The sequence below is a fragment of the Carassius carassius genome, chromosome 27 (genome assembly GCF_963082965.1).
Source record: "Carassius carassius chromosome 27, fCarCar2.1, whole genome shotgun sequence".
Classification (NCBI taxonomy): Eukaryota; Metazoa; Chordata; class Actinopteri; order Cypriniformes; family Cyprinidae; genus Carassius; species Carassius carassius.
Window position 1 is genome coordinate 16,918,594 of NC_081781.1, and position 18,775 is coordinate 16,937,368.

General features: G+C 38.2%; 1 protein-coding gene across 1 annotated transcript in view; it reads right to left on the reverse strand.

Moving 5' to 3' along the window:
- Positions 1-18,775, reverse strand: part of brf1b (BRF1 RNA polymerase III transcription initiation factor subunit b) — a 70,951-nt gene that overhangs the window by 16,864 nt on the left and 35,312 nt on the right. Inside the window, 9 exon segments of the mRNA XM_059513630.1 lie at positions 5,152-5,226; positions 5,228-5,406; positions 6,041-6,093; positions 6,445-6,526; positions 6,921-6,980; positions 16,992-17,287; positions 17,436-17,531; positions 17,863-17,902; positions 18,437-18,563. Coding sequence (XP_059369613.1) covers positions 5,152-5,226; positions 5,228-5,406; positions 6,041-6,093; positions 6,445-6,526; positions 6,921-6,980; positions 16,992-17,287; positions 17,436-17,531; positions 17,863-17,902; positions 18,437-18,563 — 1,008 coding nt within the window.

The following is an 18,775-nucleotide window of genomic DNA, read 5'->3' on the forward strand; positions in this document are numbered from 1 at the left end:
ATAATAACCATGAAAAAAATCACTGAACTCATATAAAACAGTGGGGAAGCTTACACAGAGTCTGTCTGCACTGAGAACAGCAGCAACATACAACAAAAAAGCTTCCCCACAAATACTCACAGAGCATCCTCTTCCTGAAGGACAAAGCCATTATGCATTCAGCTCCTTCTCTCAGATCTAGCATGATGGAGGAGATACAGAGGAAAGACCTGCAATCTGACCCTGGAGGAGACAACAATTAGGGCCCAGTGGTTTCTACACCTCATGGTGACAAGGCATCTTATCACACTTCCTGCAGGCCACTAAGAAAGGCCCCCAGAGGTCTGACTCGGTGACAAGGCTTCGAGAGAAATAAAGATCCATGAAGGAGAAGAAAGGTGTGATTATATTTATATCTCACCCTCTAGCAGTCCAGAGCAACAGAGAGGAGGTTGGATTTGTCCCTGATTTCACTGTTGTGATTTAAGAAGACTTTTGAGTAGGTGTTTTTGAGTATTTGAGCATCTTGTTTATTGCATTGATGTAAATAGGATAATCTCGTACTATATTATAAAAATACAAAGTTTAAGAAATTATTTTCCATTCATTGTTTTTAACAACATGAAGTGCATTTAACATTTTATGTGAATTCATGAATTTGTGCATTTTAATGAGTTTGAAAGACAAAATTAATAGCATAATAATTTCATAATTTTACTGTTCTTATGGTTTTCTGCGATCAAAAAAAATGCTGCTTTGGTGAGCACAAGAGACATCTAATCCTAAACTTTCGAACCATAGTGTATACATAACAGACACCCCAAAATTACGTATAAAAAACATGCACACACAAATGTGCAATATACTATAAGTATCCTGTAAACTGCCACCAACACGCATATTATTCACAGTCACCAACCATGGCGCTGTTGAAGGGACTTCTTAATCATTGCCTACCACCAAACAAAACAGTGTGTGGGAGAGAAAACGCCTGAACCGATCACGCACGAAGAATTTGACATGCCACGAAGCCTCCATGGAGCAAGTAGCAATTTTCTTCTCATCAAAGGGACTGCTGCTTAGTAACTGCTTTCGCCCAAAACCTGTAGCGCATTGTGTACGACAAAGCGATCAAAACTTAGCAGTGGCAAGGAGAGTGCACAGGAGGTTCAATCACCTGCAATCACAATAACATCTGTACATGCATATCTGCCTCATGCCACCAGGAGAGAGAGCAGAATCCATTAACGGCTTGGAGTCAGTAGGGAAGATGAGTGGGAGAAGCCTCCTGCTGACACAGCTTGAGAAGTGTGCTGCGACTGAGTCAACCTCCCTCTGTGACTCTAGTGCAGATGGAAGGGAAAGGTAAGAGAGCTCGCAAGGTTTTCAAGATGGCCTCTCGGCATCACCTGCAGATTTCTGGCCTTGTAACATCTACTGAGGTGAGTGATGAGTGTGAGGTCTATAGAGCACAACAGGCAAGTTTTGGAAGTAAAAATCTCCTCAATGTTCTCCATATTTTAACAGTAACATATAAACCGTACAAGACATGAGATATGAGATTGTTATGATTATATATACAACTCCGCTCAACAGTTTGGGGTCAAATAAATGATTTCAAATAAATGCTGTACTTTTGAAATGTATTTTCTTAACAAAATCCCGAAAAATAAAAGTACCCCCCCCCCCCCCCCCCCCCCCCCGAGAAAATGAATGCGAAAATACTTATAGAACTAAGAATGGCAAAAAAAAAAAAAAAAAAAAGTGTGGTCTCATTGATTTTTAGCCAAAATGTTCGTACCAAAATGATCAACTACAGCTATTACAAGCACGCTAACATTTGGGTTGTCTTGTAGATCTATGATCAACAATGGATTTCGTTCCCTTATCATTGTGATTTCATTAGAGCCGCTCTAGAGAGTTATTTCTAGTGACCTCACTATATTAAATGAAACAATCCAGCTGCTTTGCCTCAAACCCAACATGATTCCTGTCAGCAGGATATGGCTCCCTTACTCCCACCACCAGACATCCTCTGGACTAACAGATCTCAACCCACTGATAAATGGTATCCTCAAACAATAGAGCCCTCCATGCTGAGAAACCCATACTAAAACCTTTTCACTGAGCTTAGAGGAAGACAACCTGGCACAAGATGATCCTAAGAGTTCCTTCCTATCGCCTTATCTCACTTAGGCCTACGAGTACAACCATAAGAGATTCCCTGTCACAAAAGTCTTTAGAGAACGACTTTGCTATACAGCCAGACGGTTCCACACTGGTCCAGGGTCAATGTGTCCATGCTAGAAACAAACAAAATGACTCATTCTGCTGCTCTTGTTGCTAGGAGGTGGTGAAGGGGATTTGGCGACAAGGAGCTCCATTGAGACGGACCGAATGACACACTCCACAGTCGGTTGCCTGGGTTTCCTGCCCTCTAAAATGCAAGTCGATGGGTTCTAACAGTATGGACACTGAAAGCCTGCTGTTATAATAAGCGAAAAGCCATACTGCTGGAAGTGGACTAACGTTAGGGTGGAAACAGAAAGGGAGGGATCTGTGAAACGCATCAGGGCACCCGGGCTCATTGGCCATTTCAGGATGTGCCAGGCAAAATAAATGAGAATGTAGGCCTGGTGGAAAGCACATTTCAGGAATAACTCATACCGTCTGACCTTAAGCTAACATTTATGTACAAATCAATCTCCACTCACATTGTCATGGAGCAAAAAATCCAGACTGGATCTGGTAGAGAGCAGAAATACATATACTTCTTCACTCCCAAGTCCCCATGGTCGATGCTGCTCCTTAAATTGTGGGTGTGATTTCAAAGCGGGAGCTGTTACTGTAAAATGAGGCTCAGAAACAGGATCAGGCAGCATGCTGGAGCTGTTCTGTCAGGCTGTCATTTTTTCTGAGGTACGCCGAGAAGAGTGGTATAGACAGGTCATCCTCGCACACCGAGATCAGATTTACACTTCAAAAAGCAAATCTCAGCAATTTTAAGAACGGTAAGCCTTTACAAAAAGACAAGGCTAGAAAAGGAAAAGGTTTGAAGAGATGAAAAAGGGGGAAGGAAATGAAAGAATAGGAACTAGAGGGCAATTATCTTTTTATCTTTTTGGAGGAGCGCTTTAACCTTGCTGTTAGTTTGGAGGTCGTGCAGAGGTTCAATCTGGCAGCTGGTGTGTGAAGCTGGTAAAGGGGGAGGGATGTTACCAATTCTACCTGGTTAGCAGAGAGTCTAAGGGGTCTGTCAGCCACTCAAGGCAGTGAAGAAGAGTAACAACAGGACCTAGAAAAATAGAACTATGACAAATAGATCTATTCAGGCCCAAAAATGAGTTATGGAAAAGCTCATATAAGAAAAAATCTTTGAAGAAATGTGCTTTGATCAGTTGGAGTGTGAGTTTTCTGACAGAAAGCACTGCATGCATTGTGAACAATGAGCAATTGGGCGATTTTAGACATTCATTTCTGCAGACTTAGTCAGTTGAGAAAAGAAAAGTGGCTACTGGCTCTTTTGAACCATTTATCTCTAAAAGTACTGCGTGAAATATCTTAGACAGTTGCTACTTGCAAGTCATGGCAATGAAACTAAAACTCTTTGCCCTCCCATGACAGCTCATTACAAATGTTCCCATGTTTCAACAAGCTCTCTCAACGGGAGCTGGAACTAAATTCAAGTTTATCATCCAATTTGTTCCACAGTGTCATCAGACTATGATGATTTCATATTTTTACACTGGCCTCTGCTTTGCTGCCAGCTGATGGAGAGAACAAAATTTCAAGCAAAGTGACTTGCATCATGCCTTGCAACGCTAGATAATTTTCATGAACAAATATTGATATTAAATTAACAAATGAAGTAAATAAATGTAAAAATGGCTTTTAGGACATACAAATATAATTTAACAAGGAATTCCTGAATAACATATGGGAAAATTAACTAAGAAAAAAAAACTGACACTACCATTCAAAGGTTTGGTTACATTGTTATAAAACAACTAGATTCTATTCTACAGCCTAAAAAAGTATTAGATTTTCCACAAAAATATTACACAGCACAAATGTTTTTAGATATGATTATCAGCTTAGAATTATTTCTAACATATAATGAAGATCCTGAAGACTGCAGTAATGATTCTGAAAATTCAGCTTGCCATCATAGGGATAAATTACACAATTATTTTAAATTGCGAATACATTTTACAAACATTTCTTGCATTGATAAATGCAGCATTGGTGAGCATTAAAGAATTCTCTGTAAAAACATAAAAAAAGTCCACCCGACTCCAAGGTTTTGAAGGGTAGTGTAACAAAAATAATAATTTCAAGAAAATATATTGGATTTCCACCAGGGACAGAGAGTGACAACACTAGGCAGCTATGTTTTTATATCTTCAGGATATCCACTATATTTAGATTACAAAAATCTCAAAGGTAATAAAAGCTATGTGAGAGTTGTATAGTTTGTTTCAAACACGTTCATGAATATAAGATTGAAAACAAAGGGGTCAGTAAATTGCCTTTTCAAAGCTTCAGGATATGAGGTCTCCGACAGCGTTCATATGTCTGATTCATCGTCATCTCACCATTCAGTATGAAATTAGTAATTATCATTAACGAAATGGACTGGAGGAAAGACATAACACAATGAGAAATTATCTTTCAATGCCAAAGTGTAGAAGTCATGATCTTGCGCTCCGTCTGTCGTATATTCATTACTTCTCTCACAGGGACGTTTGGAGCCCTGGAGGACTATTAATTGGAGAAGGGGCAGGCTCCCAGCATGCACTACAGGGTGCCAGGTGATGGCAGACAGACAGTCCTGGCACTGAATTGATGACAAGCTTTCTCCTGGTGGAAATGACTGTGAAGGTCAGCCAAAGGAGCAAAGCAAAGACAAAATGTTGGAGGCCGACAAGAAGAAAAATGTAGTCCTCCAAGGCCAAAGGAACAGCCTTTTTGATCACGTCCTTTGTCTGAGAAACAAAAGAGTCTCTCTGCCACTTGGAGCAGGTCCCTGTTACTACAGTACATAAAGACAGACTTAGTGGTTTCAGGGAGTGAAAAAGCAGAAAAAGTTGCAAAGCACACCATGAGCCAACAGTAACCAAGTGAAAAAAAAATACAAATAAACAACAGATTCACTCTTAAATAAATCCTCACCTCTTGCCCATGAGGCTTGCAGGTTTTGCGAGGCCAAGATTGCTCTTGTTTGGCTGCTTCTTGCGGCGGATCAGCACCGGCAGGCACATCCTCGGCTTGCTGGGTGATGTTGCTCCCGCTGCCCTTGCTGTTGAGGTCCCGCAAAACATCATAATTGATCTTACTGGAGATCTTTTTCTGCTCCAGCATCTTCTCTATGGTCTCTCCCGCCGTGCTGGCTAGGATCGGCTCTCGCTTCTTGGACAGCTTCTTTGGCTAGACAAATTGGAATAGGACTTGTTTACAGTGAAAAACAAACATTGGAGTCAGTGCTTACATGGCTCTTATTCATAGAGTCCTTTGGCTTTCTAAAAACATTTCTGAAGGCTAAAAGCATACTGGTAACTTAAGTAAGTGATCATTTCTATCTCTTTGGGCATCTGGGTCTCATTTAAACAGTGCATTTTCCACACTGGGCCTAGATATAATGATGTCAGGCTTACAGCTGTCAACAGCAAAGTGACAGAATCCCATTAGTAGCCTGGAAAAGCTATCAAGCCCATCTGATCTAGTCACCACTGACCGTGTTCCTCGTCTAGCTAAGTGGAACAAGTCTCTTCACAGTCTGCAAGTTGACTACTCTACCTGAAATTGCTATTAGGCTCAAGGCACCTCATTAAAGGTGTAGAGCAGGGCCGGCTAATCCAACCCCGACTGGGATTCACGGTGCAGATGTCAGAGCAGACAGGTTAAGGAGAGGTGACACTGAGAGCCTGGGGTGAAACCAGAGGAGCAAGTGAAGTTAAAATGGAAAGTATGTGGTCTCCTAGGACCTGCAGCTGCTGAGTATCTGAAGACCCCGGCATGTGAGGGAAGCCCAGGCAGTCATACACAGTCACAACTTACTCACCTTCTCTTTATAGGTCCCTTGTTCCTTTTCTTTAGCTATTCTCTCCTCTTTTTCTGGAAAACAAATATAGGGACACAATGGCTTTATCAAATGTAGTGCTTTAGAGTAGACACAAAAACCAATAAAAAATAAAAACCCAACAAACACTTAGAATGTCGAGCAGATTAACTTTAGGAGGTTAATATTTTTATTTTTTTAAATCGAACTTAATCTCACAAGGTTCAGTCGTGGGATGAAACTGCAGGAAGCAGTTCACTGTGCAAGTATTTAAAAACAAAATCCTTCCTTTCACTGAATTTTTATCTCTGCGGTTGAGTAGTCGCTTGCCTCTGACGTCAGCACAGATCAAGTGTATGAGCTTGTGTTAATAAATGCATCAAGCTCTTCTTTTCCTATTGGCTTACCTTTCTGTTCCCTCAAATATTCCTCGTTCTGTTTCACTCACAGCTCTGTCTTGGCCTCCACCTCTATCTCATTCAAAATGTACTGCAGAGAAGATAACAGGCCTATGCTGATAAGTAAGGCTAAGAAGTGATCATTTATAAATCCGGGGTGCAGAACATCAGACAGTGTTTTGAACTTTACATGACCTGCTAAAGTTCAATAAAAGTTTCAAACTCTATTTTCAGAAAAAAAAAACAGTAATGTGTTACACTGCAAAAAAAATGTATTCCGCTAATTAGTATTTTTGTCCTAGTTTTTCCACACAAAGCATAACACATGCTTTCAGCATGAGCATAAATAAAGAATTTTTATTTACATAAATGTATCTTCTTGTAAAGATGTTTAGATATTTTAACCAACAACAACAACAAAAAAAGCAGTGCAAGTCAAGTGAATATAAGTGTTTATCCATAAATCCATTAACAAACCTACATACCTTTTCAGTTTCCTCTTCATCAATCCCATCTAGATCCAGTTCCCCATTATCTGATTTATCCTCCACTATAGAAAGACAGAAAAATGTATAAAGTGAAAAAAACATGATGACAAAGGAGTCTGATTATGTGATTTTTGGGGAAGCAATTCCCATCAGATAGCTTGCAGGCTATTCAGGTGAATTTCCCATTTCAGAATGTAACTGAAGAAAATTGTCCTGCTTGACTGGAGTCTGCAGCTGTCAGAGATGGTACACTACACAGGAAGTGCTTTGGTGGCGTTCTCCCAATAACGCATGCACTGCCAGCTCTTTGTTGTGTAATTGCCATTAATAGGCTTAGCAGTGATATGAAAGGATTTTGTGTGTTCCTCAAAAACTTTCCCAAATTGTCTTAAAATCCACAGTGTCACATTCATTAATCCCTAAATTAAAATCTCATATTGAGGCAAATATGAACAGCAATGTAACTGTGTGCTACAATACAAAATGTCCTTTTGTAACCTCAGATTCACATAAATATGTGCTATAAACACCACCTGAATATAATTAGCAAGTGTCTGTAAGAATATATAAATATAGATGAGATCAGGGCAAGAAAAGAGAGCTGTAAATAGACATGATGAAAGAAAACAATCACAAAATAAAGCAGCATCTCTGCCTGTAAATGAGAATCTAATAGGTAAAGAATTAAAGACATACGTTTGAAATGCAATGTTCAATAGTGTTTACTAAAGATGGATCAAGTATATAAATTAACACAAAATAAACACCCTGATCATGAATATCATGTCTATTTAGTTTTGCATGATCTATTTAAGCTAACCTTTTTAAAAACCTAGCCAAAGGATTGAACTAAAGCAAACAACGACACGCAAAAAACTTTCTCTGTAAGTGACTTTAAAGCTGATGTTCATATGACAAAAATTCTTTCTCCAAATATAAAGAGCTGCAAAGTTGGCCTGGGAAAATTGTGATTGGATTGGTGGAGCCTCTGTGGATCCAGACCAGATGTTCATTAATTGAACATAGAGAGATCTGAATGCTGTCTCTACTGTGGCCATCCGACTCACATTCACACGCGCTGACATGACCAGGGAGAACAGATTTAAATATCTGAACTGAGACTAAATAAAATAGGTCACAATCTGTCCCCATCTCAGATTCTTACACTTGCATGTGTGAGGTTTAAGACACATCACATTACTTCAAAGGCTGTAGTGTCAAGTATCATTTGACTGAGTATCATTTGAGATGCAAACATCAGAGGCACCTTCTAAAAAATGGATTCTAACTCCAGTTTAACAGCCAGGGAAAGAAAAAAAAAGCCACATTATATAACGTGGGGTCAGCACTGGAATGCTTGAGGGTCCATAGAAAATTTGAGGGGGGGGGGGGGGGGGCAGTAATTTTAATGCATTTGATGTTATTACTGTTTCATTGCCTTTTATAGACCAGATATCTTTAAATTAATCATGACTTTTTTTATTCTATTGACAATTCTAGATTTTAAAAGCAATAAATAAATCTAAATCTTTACAATTTTATTAAATACAGAAACAGATTTAGTTTATATATCTATCATCATTTTAATGAAAGGAGCATACTATTTGCAGTTCCTGGGTATAAAATAGTTTAAAGTCCCCTTAAAAATCTAAACTGTTGACTTATTTATTACTAGCTTCCTTAATAACAACACATTCAGATCAATGGCACAGATATTGGAAGGTAAATCTATTCTCCCCTTGAAGACTGAGGATTGTAATTTGGGTGCTGTGTGGGTCAAGTAATTGTGTACAAATGTTTTTGTCCTAACTCACAATTTCTTTGTCACATGGTTTCAGTCAAAGGCCAATCTAATATAAAATGTTTGTGGTTGCACTCACTACCTTATTCACACCGTCTGTTACATCTTCTACTATCTCCAAATGCCTGCTCCTCTAACACCTGGTTTTCAATGGGTAGGTGAATTCTAAATCTTTAGCAGGACTGTAATTGAATCCAGGTATATCGTCCATAAGACAGAGATAGGATACTTGCTCAGCCATGGACCAACATGGGCACACTGGTCTATAAGGGAATTGGACTTGTTTTCAGGCATCTTGGAGTGGCTGTCACATATCAAACCTAGTGGAGCAAATCACAGCGTTTCCCCAGAGTGATTGCACAGCCAGCATGGATAGACAGGAGAAAGAAAAACAACATGGCGCGATCAGGTTTCTGCTCTTTAGAAGGCTGTCGTGTGGCTGATTGGGGTTGGATAGATGATGGTAGCCTCTCACAAGGAGCTCCAGTTTCGAAGGGGGTTGAAAAATGTGAAAGTACTCACTCAAAGGTCACACAGACTAAGCAAATACAACTAGCAGGGAATGGCATACAGCTTCAAGACACCAATTTTAGCTGCATTTTAAAAGTCACAAATTTTTGAAAAATTCTCAGAAAAAGTCACTTTCAAACTAAGCAGATTTCTGTTGGTCAGTGTGTTGAATTTGCATGTCCAGCTTGAACATGAGTCTGCATGGGGAACTTTTTTACCCTTCAACAAAACTCTCAATTCCTATTGGAATGACGAGACTGCACCTTTAGGGGGTGTAGCATAATGCAGCTTTTGTCAAAAAAAACCCATCCAATTCATCTTAGATAGTTTTTTCATCTTAAAGGGATACTCCACCACAAACCCTTAAAAGCTTAGTTTGTCTTTGGAACACAAATTAAGATGTTTTGGATGAAAACCGGGAGGCTTGTGACTGTCCCATTGACTGCCAAGTAAATTACACTGTCAAGGTCCAGAAAAGTATGAAAGACATCGTCAGAATTCCATCAGTGATTCAACTGTAACGTTATATAGCAACAAGAATACTGTTTGTAAGCGAAGAAAACAAAAATAATGACTTTATTCAACAATTTGTGTCCTCTGTGTCTCTCCGCATCACCGTAGTGCCATTTTGGAGAATATTCGCTGAATGCTAACTACATACGCTATTCTGTGTCAGCCACTACACAAGGATACATTTGCAACGTGTTTTTACACTGTGATTTGAACGAAAACAGTGCATCCGTGCAGCGAGGCTGACACAGAAGCTTTTAGGGGTTTGGAACAACATGGGAGTAAGTGATTAATGACAAAATTTGCATTTTGGGGTGTAGAATCCCTTTAATGGCAAGAAAGAAATAAGAATATATGTTTTTCATTCAATAGCTCTAAACTAGCACAACAGTACGAAGCAATGTGTTAAACTCCACAAATAAATATATGTAAAAAAAATTTAAAAAAATCCAAGTACCAAAAAGTTTTAAAAAATGAGTACTTATGAATTTCAGTAGCTATGTGATGAATAAATGAAAATTTAAGTCATTAGTTATTCTCAAATCAAATACAACGTTTGTTCATGAGACAAATGCAATCAAATGATTTGGTATTACTGATGTCCAACCTGTGGCACCATATTTGATTTGAAATCTGGCTTCACAAAAACAAAAGAGTATCAGATTTTGAGATGTCATTTATCATTTTGGATTTAGCAATTGACCCTTCTCAGGGAGTTTGACTGACGTTCGATCTGACCAATAATTACGCTGAATCTAATTAAAGAGCCACAAAACCGTATTTATTGTTTGAATTTCTTAAAAAATGACAACATTTGAAAGCTGATACTTTGTTTCATACCTAAAGTAACCAGCTCTGTCTGGCGTGTTGTCAGTTCCCAGTTTCCTCTTTGCTCAGTGATGTATTTTTCACTGCATGAGATCATGATGTGTCGTGTAAGAGCAGACATGGCACCAGTAACAAAGGGGGGAAGGTCTTTGCCAAGGGTCAATGAGTATGCAAAAAAAGCTGTGTCAATTCCTCAAAATTCTCCTTATATGTTCCACAGAGAGAGGAACAGGGTTAGCCAGGTGAGAAAATGATTGAAGACTACTCATTTTTGGGCCCTTGCTTTATTCAAAAATGTTGCACGTTGTTTGTATGATGATATTAAGAATGGAAGACATGATTAAATGCTCATAATCCAATATGCTCCAACATATTTCAATGAGGATCGAGCCTCTAATATGAGTATGCACTTGACTGAACATAATCCAGATTACATAATGAATCATATGAATCATTATGCAAATAAACAGATCAGCTTGATGCTCCACTGTGAAATGCCACAGAGATGAATGAATATTGGGAGCAACATTTGCATTTTGAGATTTTATATGTCATTATATAACTACAACCTGTGATTTGCTGGAGAAAATAATAATACCTACCATCCGTTTGTTCCCATTGAATCAAATCAATTTAAAGATCAACCGGTATTATCCTTTGAGGATAAATTATTAGATTTCTCATAATGCTAACAAGAGATGCCCATGTTATGAAGATCCACTGACATTTACTCTAAATGTAAACTAGCTTCTTTTGCTCAAATCTTGAAAAAGAATCAAAAGATCTTGAGGACTAAGAGTGTTTCACGCTTATACAAAAACGAGGACATGGTGAAAAAAAAACCTCTTGCAATATGGCACAATAACCTCTGAGGGCCTTTTCCAACCTCACCACCTGCTCACACTGTCTGTGCCATGGGCAAGCAGGCCAAGAAGTGAAGAATATATGTGTGTATGTGTGGGTTTTCTTGTCTTCGGGTCAGCTACAGTAGGCAGCTACAGTATATTTTAAATCAGACTCCACATTGACATTCTGCACATGCAGTTAACTATAGATGTGGATGGACTATAAAAGAGCCTTTTGCTCTCCGCTATCCCTCAGCATGTTTTGATCATGTCAAACACATCTGCTTGAAAGGTTAAATGCTGTATTTGCCTGCGGAAGATGTGCTTTCCCATGCGTCATTCAGCAAATGTCCTCCTAGACTAACTGTGACTCTACACGCAGTCTCCCATTTCTCTCTCGTTTCCCAAGCCATTGGTCAATCGCTCTGAATCAAGCACAGCTGTCTGACTGCATGCAGGCCATTAAATCGATACTTTACACATGCAAGCAGAAGCGGCATTAACAGCAGAGAGAGGGAGGGACAGCGCTCAGAGCGCACTGGACCGTGAGGCAGCATCACCACAGCCGAAGCTCAGTGCACAACAGGAAATGAAGTGCAGCAATGCAGTATGGGAGGAGTTGCAAGCAGGTGTAATCAATCAGTGTCCCTGCTGCAGAACACTCATGACATGCCTCCTCAATACCCATTTTAAAGACAGGACAATTCCACTTTTTACCCCTGGAATAGGCACTTAACACTGTAAGTTTTAGGGGCCGTTTACAAGGCATGTTGGTGCTTTTTTTATGGTTTCTATGTAAACATATCTCACTGGTTTTTCAGGGACTCACAGCATGAGTGCTGCATTTTTAAAATGCTGTGTCTATTAAAAGAAGTTCTAATTTATCATTATAACAATGTACAATGTACAGTATGAAAAATTAGTGTTAGTGTAAATATTAGTGTTTATAAACATTAACTGAGTGTCAAATAATGGCAAAGCAGTGTTATTTTGATGTTAGTTATCTATTATTACAGTACTTTTTGATACTTTTCGAATAAGCTTTTATTGTTCAATTTTCATTTTCATTTTTGTTGAATATTTATTACTTTTGCTTATTTTTATTTTTTTTTGTTTAAATATTCCTATTCAGATTTAATCTATTTTTATTTCAGCTTTAGTAATTTTAACACTTCCACTTAAGTTGGTTGTAAAGGCAACATTTCTATTTTTATCTAAGTTTTTCATCTAATATTTATATATTATTTCAGCTTTGTTTAAATTAACTATAACAACACTGCAAGAAAGGCAATCTAAATACACAGATTGTACAATGTACCATTAAATATAGAAATATCAACCAATACATGAAAAAAAAAAAACTAATAATGGCTGATAACCACTATGGTATCCATATAATGTACTACCATAGTAGGAAAAGATGTGTGTGAACAACCCATTCACATAAGTCCATGAGGGGATAAGGAAACTCATTAATATGCTCATTATAAGATCATTAGTGTGCCATACTAATTTGAGTCACATAACTGTCTTCAATAAAATCTATATGCGCCTTTTTATATTAAGCCTTTTTCCACTTACATAGTAAAGAAAAGAAATGGGGAATGGGATTAGTAAAGGACACAAGCTGGATACAAACTGTTTCGCCTACATGAGCACCACAGGTCATCATATGAAAGCATGTGTGCTAACTGTTTGGTTCCAAAACAGTAACAGTACTGTACTCACTGATGATTCAGCATCATTTGGAAAATTTGATGAAAAAAATGTGTTGTCCATGCTGGAGAAATTTAGATTATTTTTAAAGCCTTAGTGGTCAATGCTCTCTTTAAACCTGTGATGCCGGTACAATATATGTATTGTTTTTGAGAGAGAGATTCTTAATGCTGCAAGCTGCTCATCACACCAGAACATCACAATATCCTGATTTCAAAGATCCAGGAAAGGGAGGGTCACATGAAGCTTTGTGAGAACAGACAGGCCTCTCCTTTGAGGAAAGTTCTTCTCTATATCTCAGTTGTGGATATGTTGGCTAATGCCTGGCATTTGAAATGGCAAAGTTCAAACAAGGTTCATAAAACCACAGCAAGCCCGAGGGAAAATACTTCCCGTATTTTTATCTTTTCATTCTCTCACTCTCACGCACACAGAGAGTCAATCTGAAAAGCATTACCCAGGATCTGGTGGCCAGCTCTGTATGGGGTTGGAATATATTGAATAGTGAAAAACAAGAATTGATAATGGACTCCCAAACCCATTTATCATCATCAGATAAAATTCATATTTCACTGCACTTGCTGGTCTGAAAAAATATATATTGATTAAATAAGCGGGACTCCTTAGATGCCTCTCGAGGGAGATTTCTAGGTTAAAACTGGTGCGCCGGTGGGAAGCGAACCTGCGTGAAACAGATGCTATTGATGGAAAGGAGGCTATAGAACTGGCCAGTCGCTCCCTTCACTGCAGCGAAAGTGAGAGAACGAAAGAGAGAGAGAGAGTGAATTTCATGTATCCCAAGAGAAGTGAAGAGACAGACAGTCTGAAAGAGTGAGACACTTCAGTACCGACAGCCTGTCAGAGTGAGAGAGGCATCTGCCAGACCTCACACACACACACACACACACATTCTTGGTCACTTGCTTTCTACCTCTCTCCCTCACTCTCACTTTGTATGTGTCCGTCTCATGTGTTGCCTATTTAGATAACACAAAATTTATGCAGACCTGCATACTGCAGCAGTTTAAAAATGCAGGTTTTTGCACTTTCCTGCTACACTAAAATATGCCTGCTGATAATACGATTATAAATACTAATAAAGTGATAATACTTAAAGTAAAATAAAATAACATACAATAAAAACGGACTGGTCAACTATACAAGGTGTCTCCTTCCCGGAGGCCCCAGAAGATAGGACAGGCTCCAGCATCCTTGTGACATTAAATAAAATAAATATTCATTCTTACATCCTCATGACCTTCAAAAATAAAAAATAAAAAATTATAATCAAATAATATTTTCTTGATAGCTGTAGAAAATGTTTTTTTTTATTTTTTATATATGCACATTTTTTCATATTTTTTTGTGCTTTCTTGTTGAGAGCCAATTTGAATTCTACATTCTGGTTTTTGCTTAAAAAATTCCGATAACTCATTTATTTCTTGCTCTTTGTACTTTTGTCTTAATTTTTCAGTGCACACACAAACACACATTCACAATCCAACGTTTAGAGTGACCAGAGATGCAGCTGTATGTATTGTTGTGAGCAGTGAGAGTCATCCATGCTAAGTGGAACCCCATAAAGACGTCTGCATGAGTGACTCTAAGAGGCTTTCAGTCCTGCAGAATCATCACCTTCTCGTGCAAAAGTACAATGATGACGAAGGAAATGTATCAGCAAACTGCCATAGCAGAAATAGTCCACGCAAAGCTGCTAAGACAGCAAATCACAGTCTGAACTGCTTTAAAATAAAGCAGCTCGGCTCAGATCTCCTAGATCTGGCCTCAGGAGACATATGCTGCGTCAGATAAACCACTGCTCCTCGTCACTCAGAGCTGCAGGGAACACTTAGGTCGAGGAGCCGTCGGGGTCAGGGTCAAAGGTTAAAAGGGAACAACCCGAGTTCAGCTAGCGAGCAGGTGCTGAGGTCAGAAAAGTATTGCTGGGCAGATCTTGTGATATTTAGCTGGGTCCTGTCACTATGACATTTTATTTCCAGTGTGGTCTTGAATTTCAGTAATCTAAAGCTCTCTGTAAATCAAGTAATCTGTTGCAGATAGCCACATCAATCAAATCAACCTGACCAAAAGATGGTTTGAGGATCAAGAAAGACCAGTAACTTTTTCAGTAAGTTTCTTGTGCAGTAAATCGTCACATTAGAATGATTTCTGAAGGATCATGTGACACTGAAGACTGAAGTAATCATGCTTCAAATTCAGCTTTGCCATCACAGGAATAATGATATTTTCAAATATTTTAATATAGAAATGTTAATACTTTTTCACAATATTACAGTTTTTATAGTATTTTTGATCAAATAAAAGCAGCCAACAGTGTATTGTTTTTAACTGAATCCACACATGTTGAACGACAGTCAAATAACAAATACAGTCATCTGTGCGAGTAAAAGAGGACAGCATTTAATAACCTCGGAGTAAAGCTCCATACGTTTCCCGTCTCTGAAATCATATGCTCGCTATAAACTGAAGTGAGATCATCATAAAAACACTATAATGAGAAAGTACATCTGGCTTTTGCTCTGCTGTTCAGCATGAAGCAGACAGATTGGAGCAGCTCTTATTAAAAGATTTCAAAAAGCTCTAAGTGATTATGTCTGCCAGAGCCTCCATCGGAGCGCTGACTTTCACAATAGCAAAGGGTTAAAGCTTTCCTAAAGATTAAACATTCACCACACTTCCTACAGTCATCCATCTTATAACAAAGAAACCCAGTGGCTTTGAAGATATAGTCAGGAAATATTTCATTTAAACAGACAAATGGACCACAAGAGTTTGGACCCATATAAAAACTGAATAAAATATCATTAATTATATAGTATTATTATAAAATTATGAATTAAGCAATTAAGATAATTCATGAAATAATATGAAGAGTAATAATAATAATAATAAATAAATAATATGTCATTTGAAATTTTCTTCAAAAAAAATCATTATATGCACTGACATTAAATTTACAATAAGACAATTTCAATAAATAAGGAATCGTCAGTTTTGCTTTCATGATGAATTTCAATACTGTGGCTAATCTGATTACGCATTCAGCCATACCAATAATCGTACACAATTCCTGATCTCTAAATTTCCAAGAAATGTTCAGTCATCTGTGAGCGGAATTCATTTAGTCTATTTTCCAGATTTTCCCATGACCTTCTAAGAATTTAATAATTGCTGTAACTTTTCCAGGCCTGGAAATCAAACCATGGAAATCCCTAATATTTCCAAGTTTTCCAGTACTGTGGGAACCCTGGTACTCTGAGCCTTAATCAACACCTTTTACCACATTTCCCCTTAAAATGCCTACAGAAAATGTGAAAGGTTTGCAATTCCATCTAGAATAGTGGTTCCAGACTTTTAAAGGACCCAAACATCATAAAATGATTTAATCATTGATATAAGTATTTGAATGAATATATTAAGGAAATCTTAATTCATTTAGCTTAAAACACTTAAAATAAAGATGTACAACATCCAACTGAGGGTTTTTTTTTATTAATAAATTAATAATAAATGATGTGACTTATTTATTTTATTACCAGAGAGGTAATACTCATCAGTTTGAATAATATCTTGTCTTGGGAGTCTCTGAGTCAAAACCGCTGAGAACCACTGACCTAGAGCTACTAATGACTAACTTAACAAATTTGAACAGAAAAGGCACCATCACTAGTAAAAAAAAAAAAAAAAAAAAAAAAAAAAGGTAATGCTGAAATTTGAGCATTTACAGTAGGGCCACAGTTCCTCACATAAAACAGCAAAGAAAGATGCAGTATTTTGTAATGAATGCAATGTGTTTGGCAAAAGACAACATCACACTGTACTGAGGAAGTGGTACACTTACGGGTTTGTTGTGTCCTCTTCTGTGATGCATTCCCGAATGGAGTCTGTTAGATCAAGACTGGTTGTACTGGGCAATGGGCCGAGGAGCGCTGTCAGAGGCACATGTGTGGCCTGACTGGAGAGCGGTACTGTATCCCTACTCCCCTCCTGATCCTCCATTCCTCCCTGGTCTCCCTGATCAAGCATCTGATTCATGAACTCCTGGTTAAGATGTTGAGCTGCTGCCTCCATTTCCTCATCCTCTGGGTCTTCGTCTCCAGTCATCCCAGAGGCCAAAGACGCACAGTCATCATCTGAAAGGGAGTCACAGCATGAATCAAAAACCAATATCGGCATAAAACCCCACAATAATCTCTATTAAGAACAAATATCATCAGCTAACTGTGCTCAGCTGTGCCTAGGTGTACTAAATAAACATGCAGAACACTTGATTTGATCTACCTTCTCTTGCGTAGGAGGCATAAATCCCTCTCAGTTTGGTTCTGCTGCTCACTGCCAGCTGTGTCTCAATCTCATCACGGTATGAGTTGATCTCACCTGCAGACAACATACAGACACATACACCTAAGCCTGATGTCTCTGATTGACAGTTTGATTTTGAATCTGAAAAATATTCAGCATGCAACATGAATTCCCTGGTAGAGTGAGCTAATGGCACGTCAAGTAATAACGTATAGTCCTAATATACGGAGACATATATGGAAACAGCTGCTGTCGCTCCAAACCACAAGGGACTTTGCCATTCATAATCATTGGGAAAATGTTGAAATGCTTAGTGTAGCTGAGATAACGCACCGCAGAGAGCATTCAGATGCCATGTTGAATCAATAGAGAGAATCAATATCTTATTCCAGGAGGACAGACTAACCTTGATATTCCTCAAGTTTCTTGGCCAACTCCTCCTCCAGCTGAAACGATGACATTTCAATTAAGAAAACCATTTATCCAGAGTCTCATATGGCTGAATTTCATACTCATAGCTTCATATCTTGTCACACACACATATACACACACACACTATTGTATTGTGTCAGTATGATTTTACGAAGTCTCTTATGCTTACCAAGTCTGCATTTATTTGATCAAAAGTACGATAAAACAACCATAAGGAATATTATTATAATTTAAAACAACTGTTTTATTTTCAAATACATTACTCCAGTCTTCAGTGTAACATGATCCTTCAGAATTGATTCTAATGTGCTGATTTTCTACTCGAGAAACATTTCCTATTATTATCAACACTGAAAACTTTGTGGAAAGCTTTGTGGAAACAGTGATACATATCTAAACTGAACCTGGTTTATTTCAGGTTCAGTTCAAAAGGACAGCATTTATATAAAATATAGATGCCTTTTGAAAATGTATTTATGAATACTGTCATTTTTGATAAATGTAATGCCTCCTTACTCTCAACGGTCATGTATTCCCCATATGAGTACCTGCTGCACATTGAGTTTTTTCTGTCCTAAAACAAAAGATGGAGGATCACATTCTTTCACAAGGTCCACTCGCATGAACTCATCGATAGTCAGGGCACTGGTGGGGGTATCCTCAAACTCTGTTAGTCTGGATGATTATATTTAATAATATTGACAGGATATACTCAATATTGACTGATACTAATATGATACCGATATATATTGTACATCCCTAGTTTTACTGTGACAAATTAAGTGTAGGGTATTTAAGCATTACGTATCAAACACAAGTCGGGTCACTACTTGTTTTGGTAAAAGCAGACAATTTCCCTACATACTGTATAAAAATATGTTCGAATC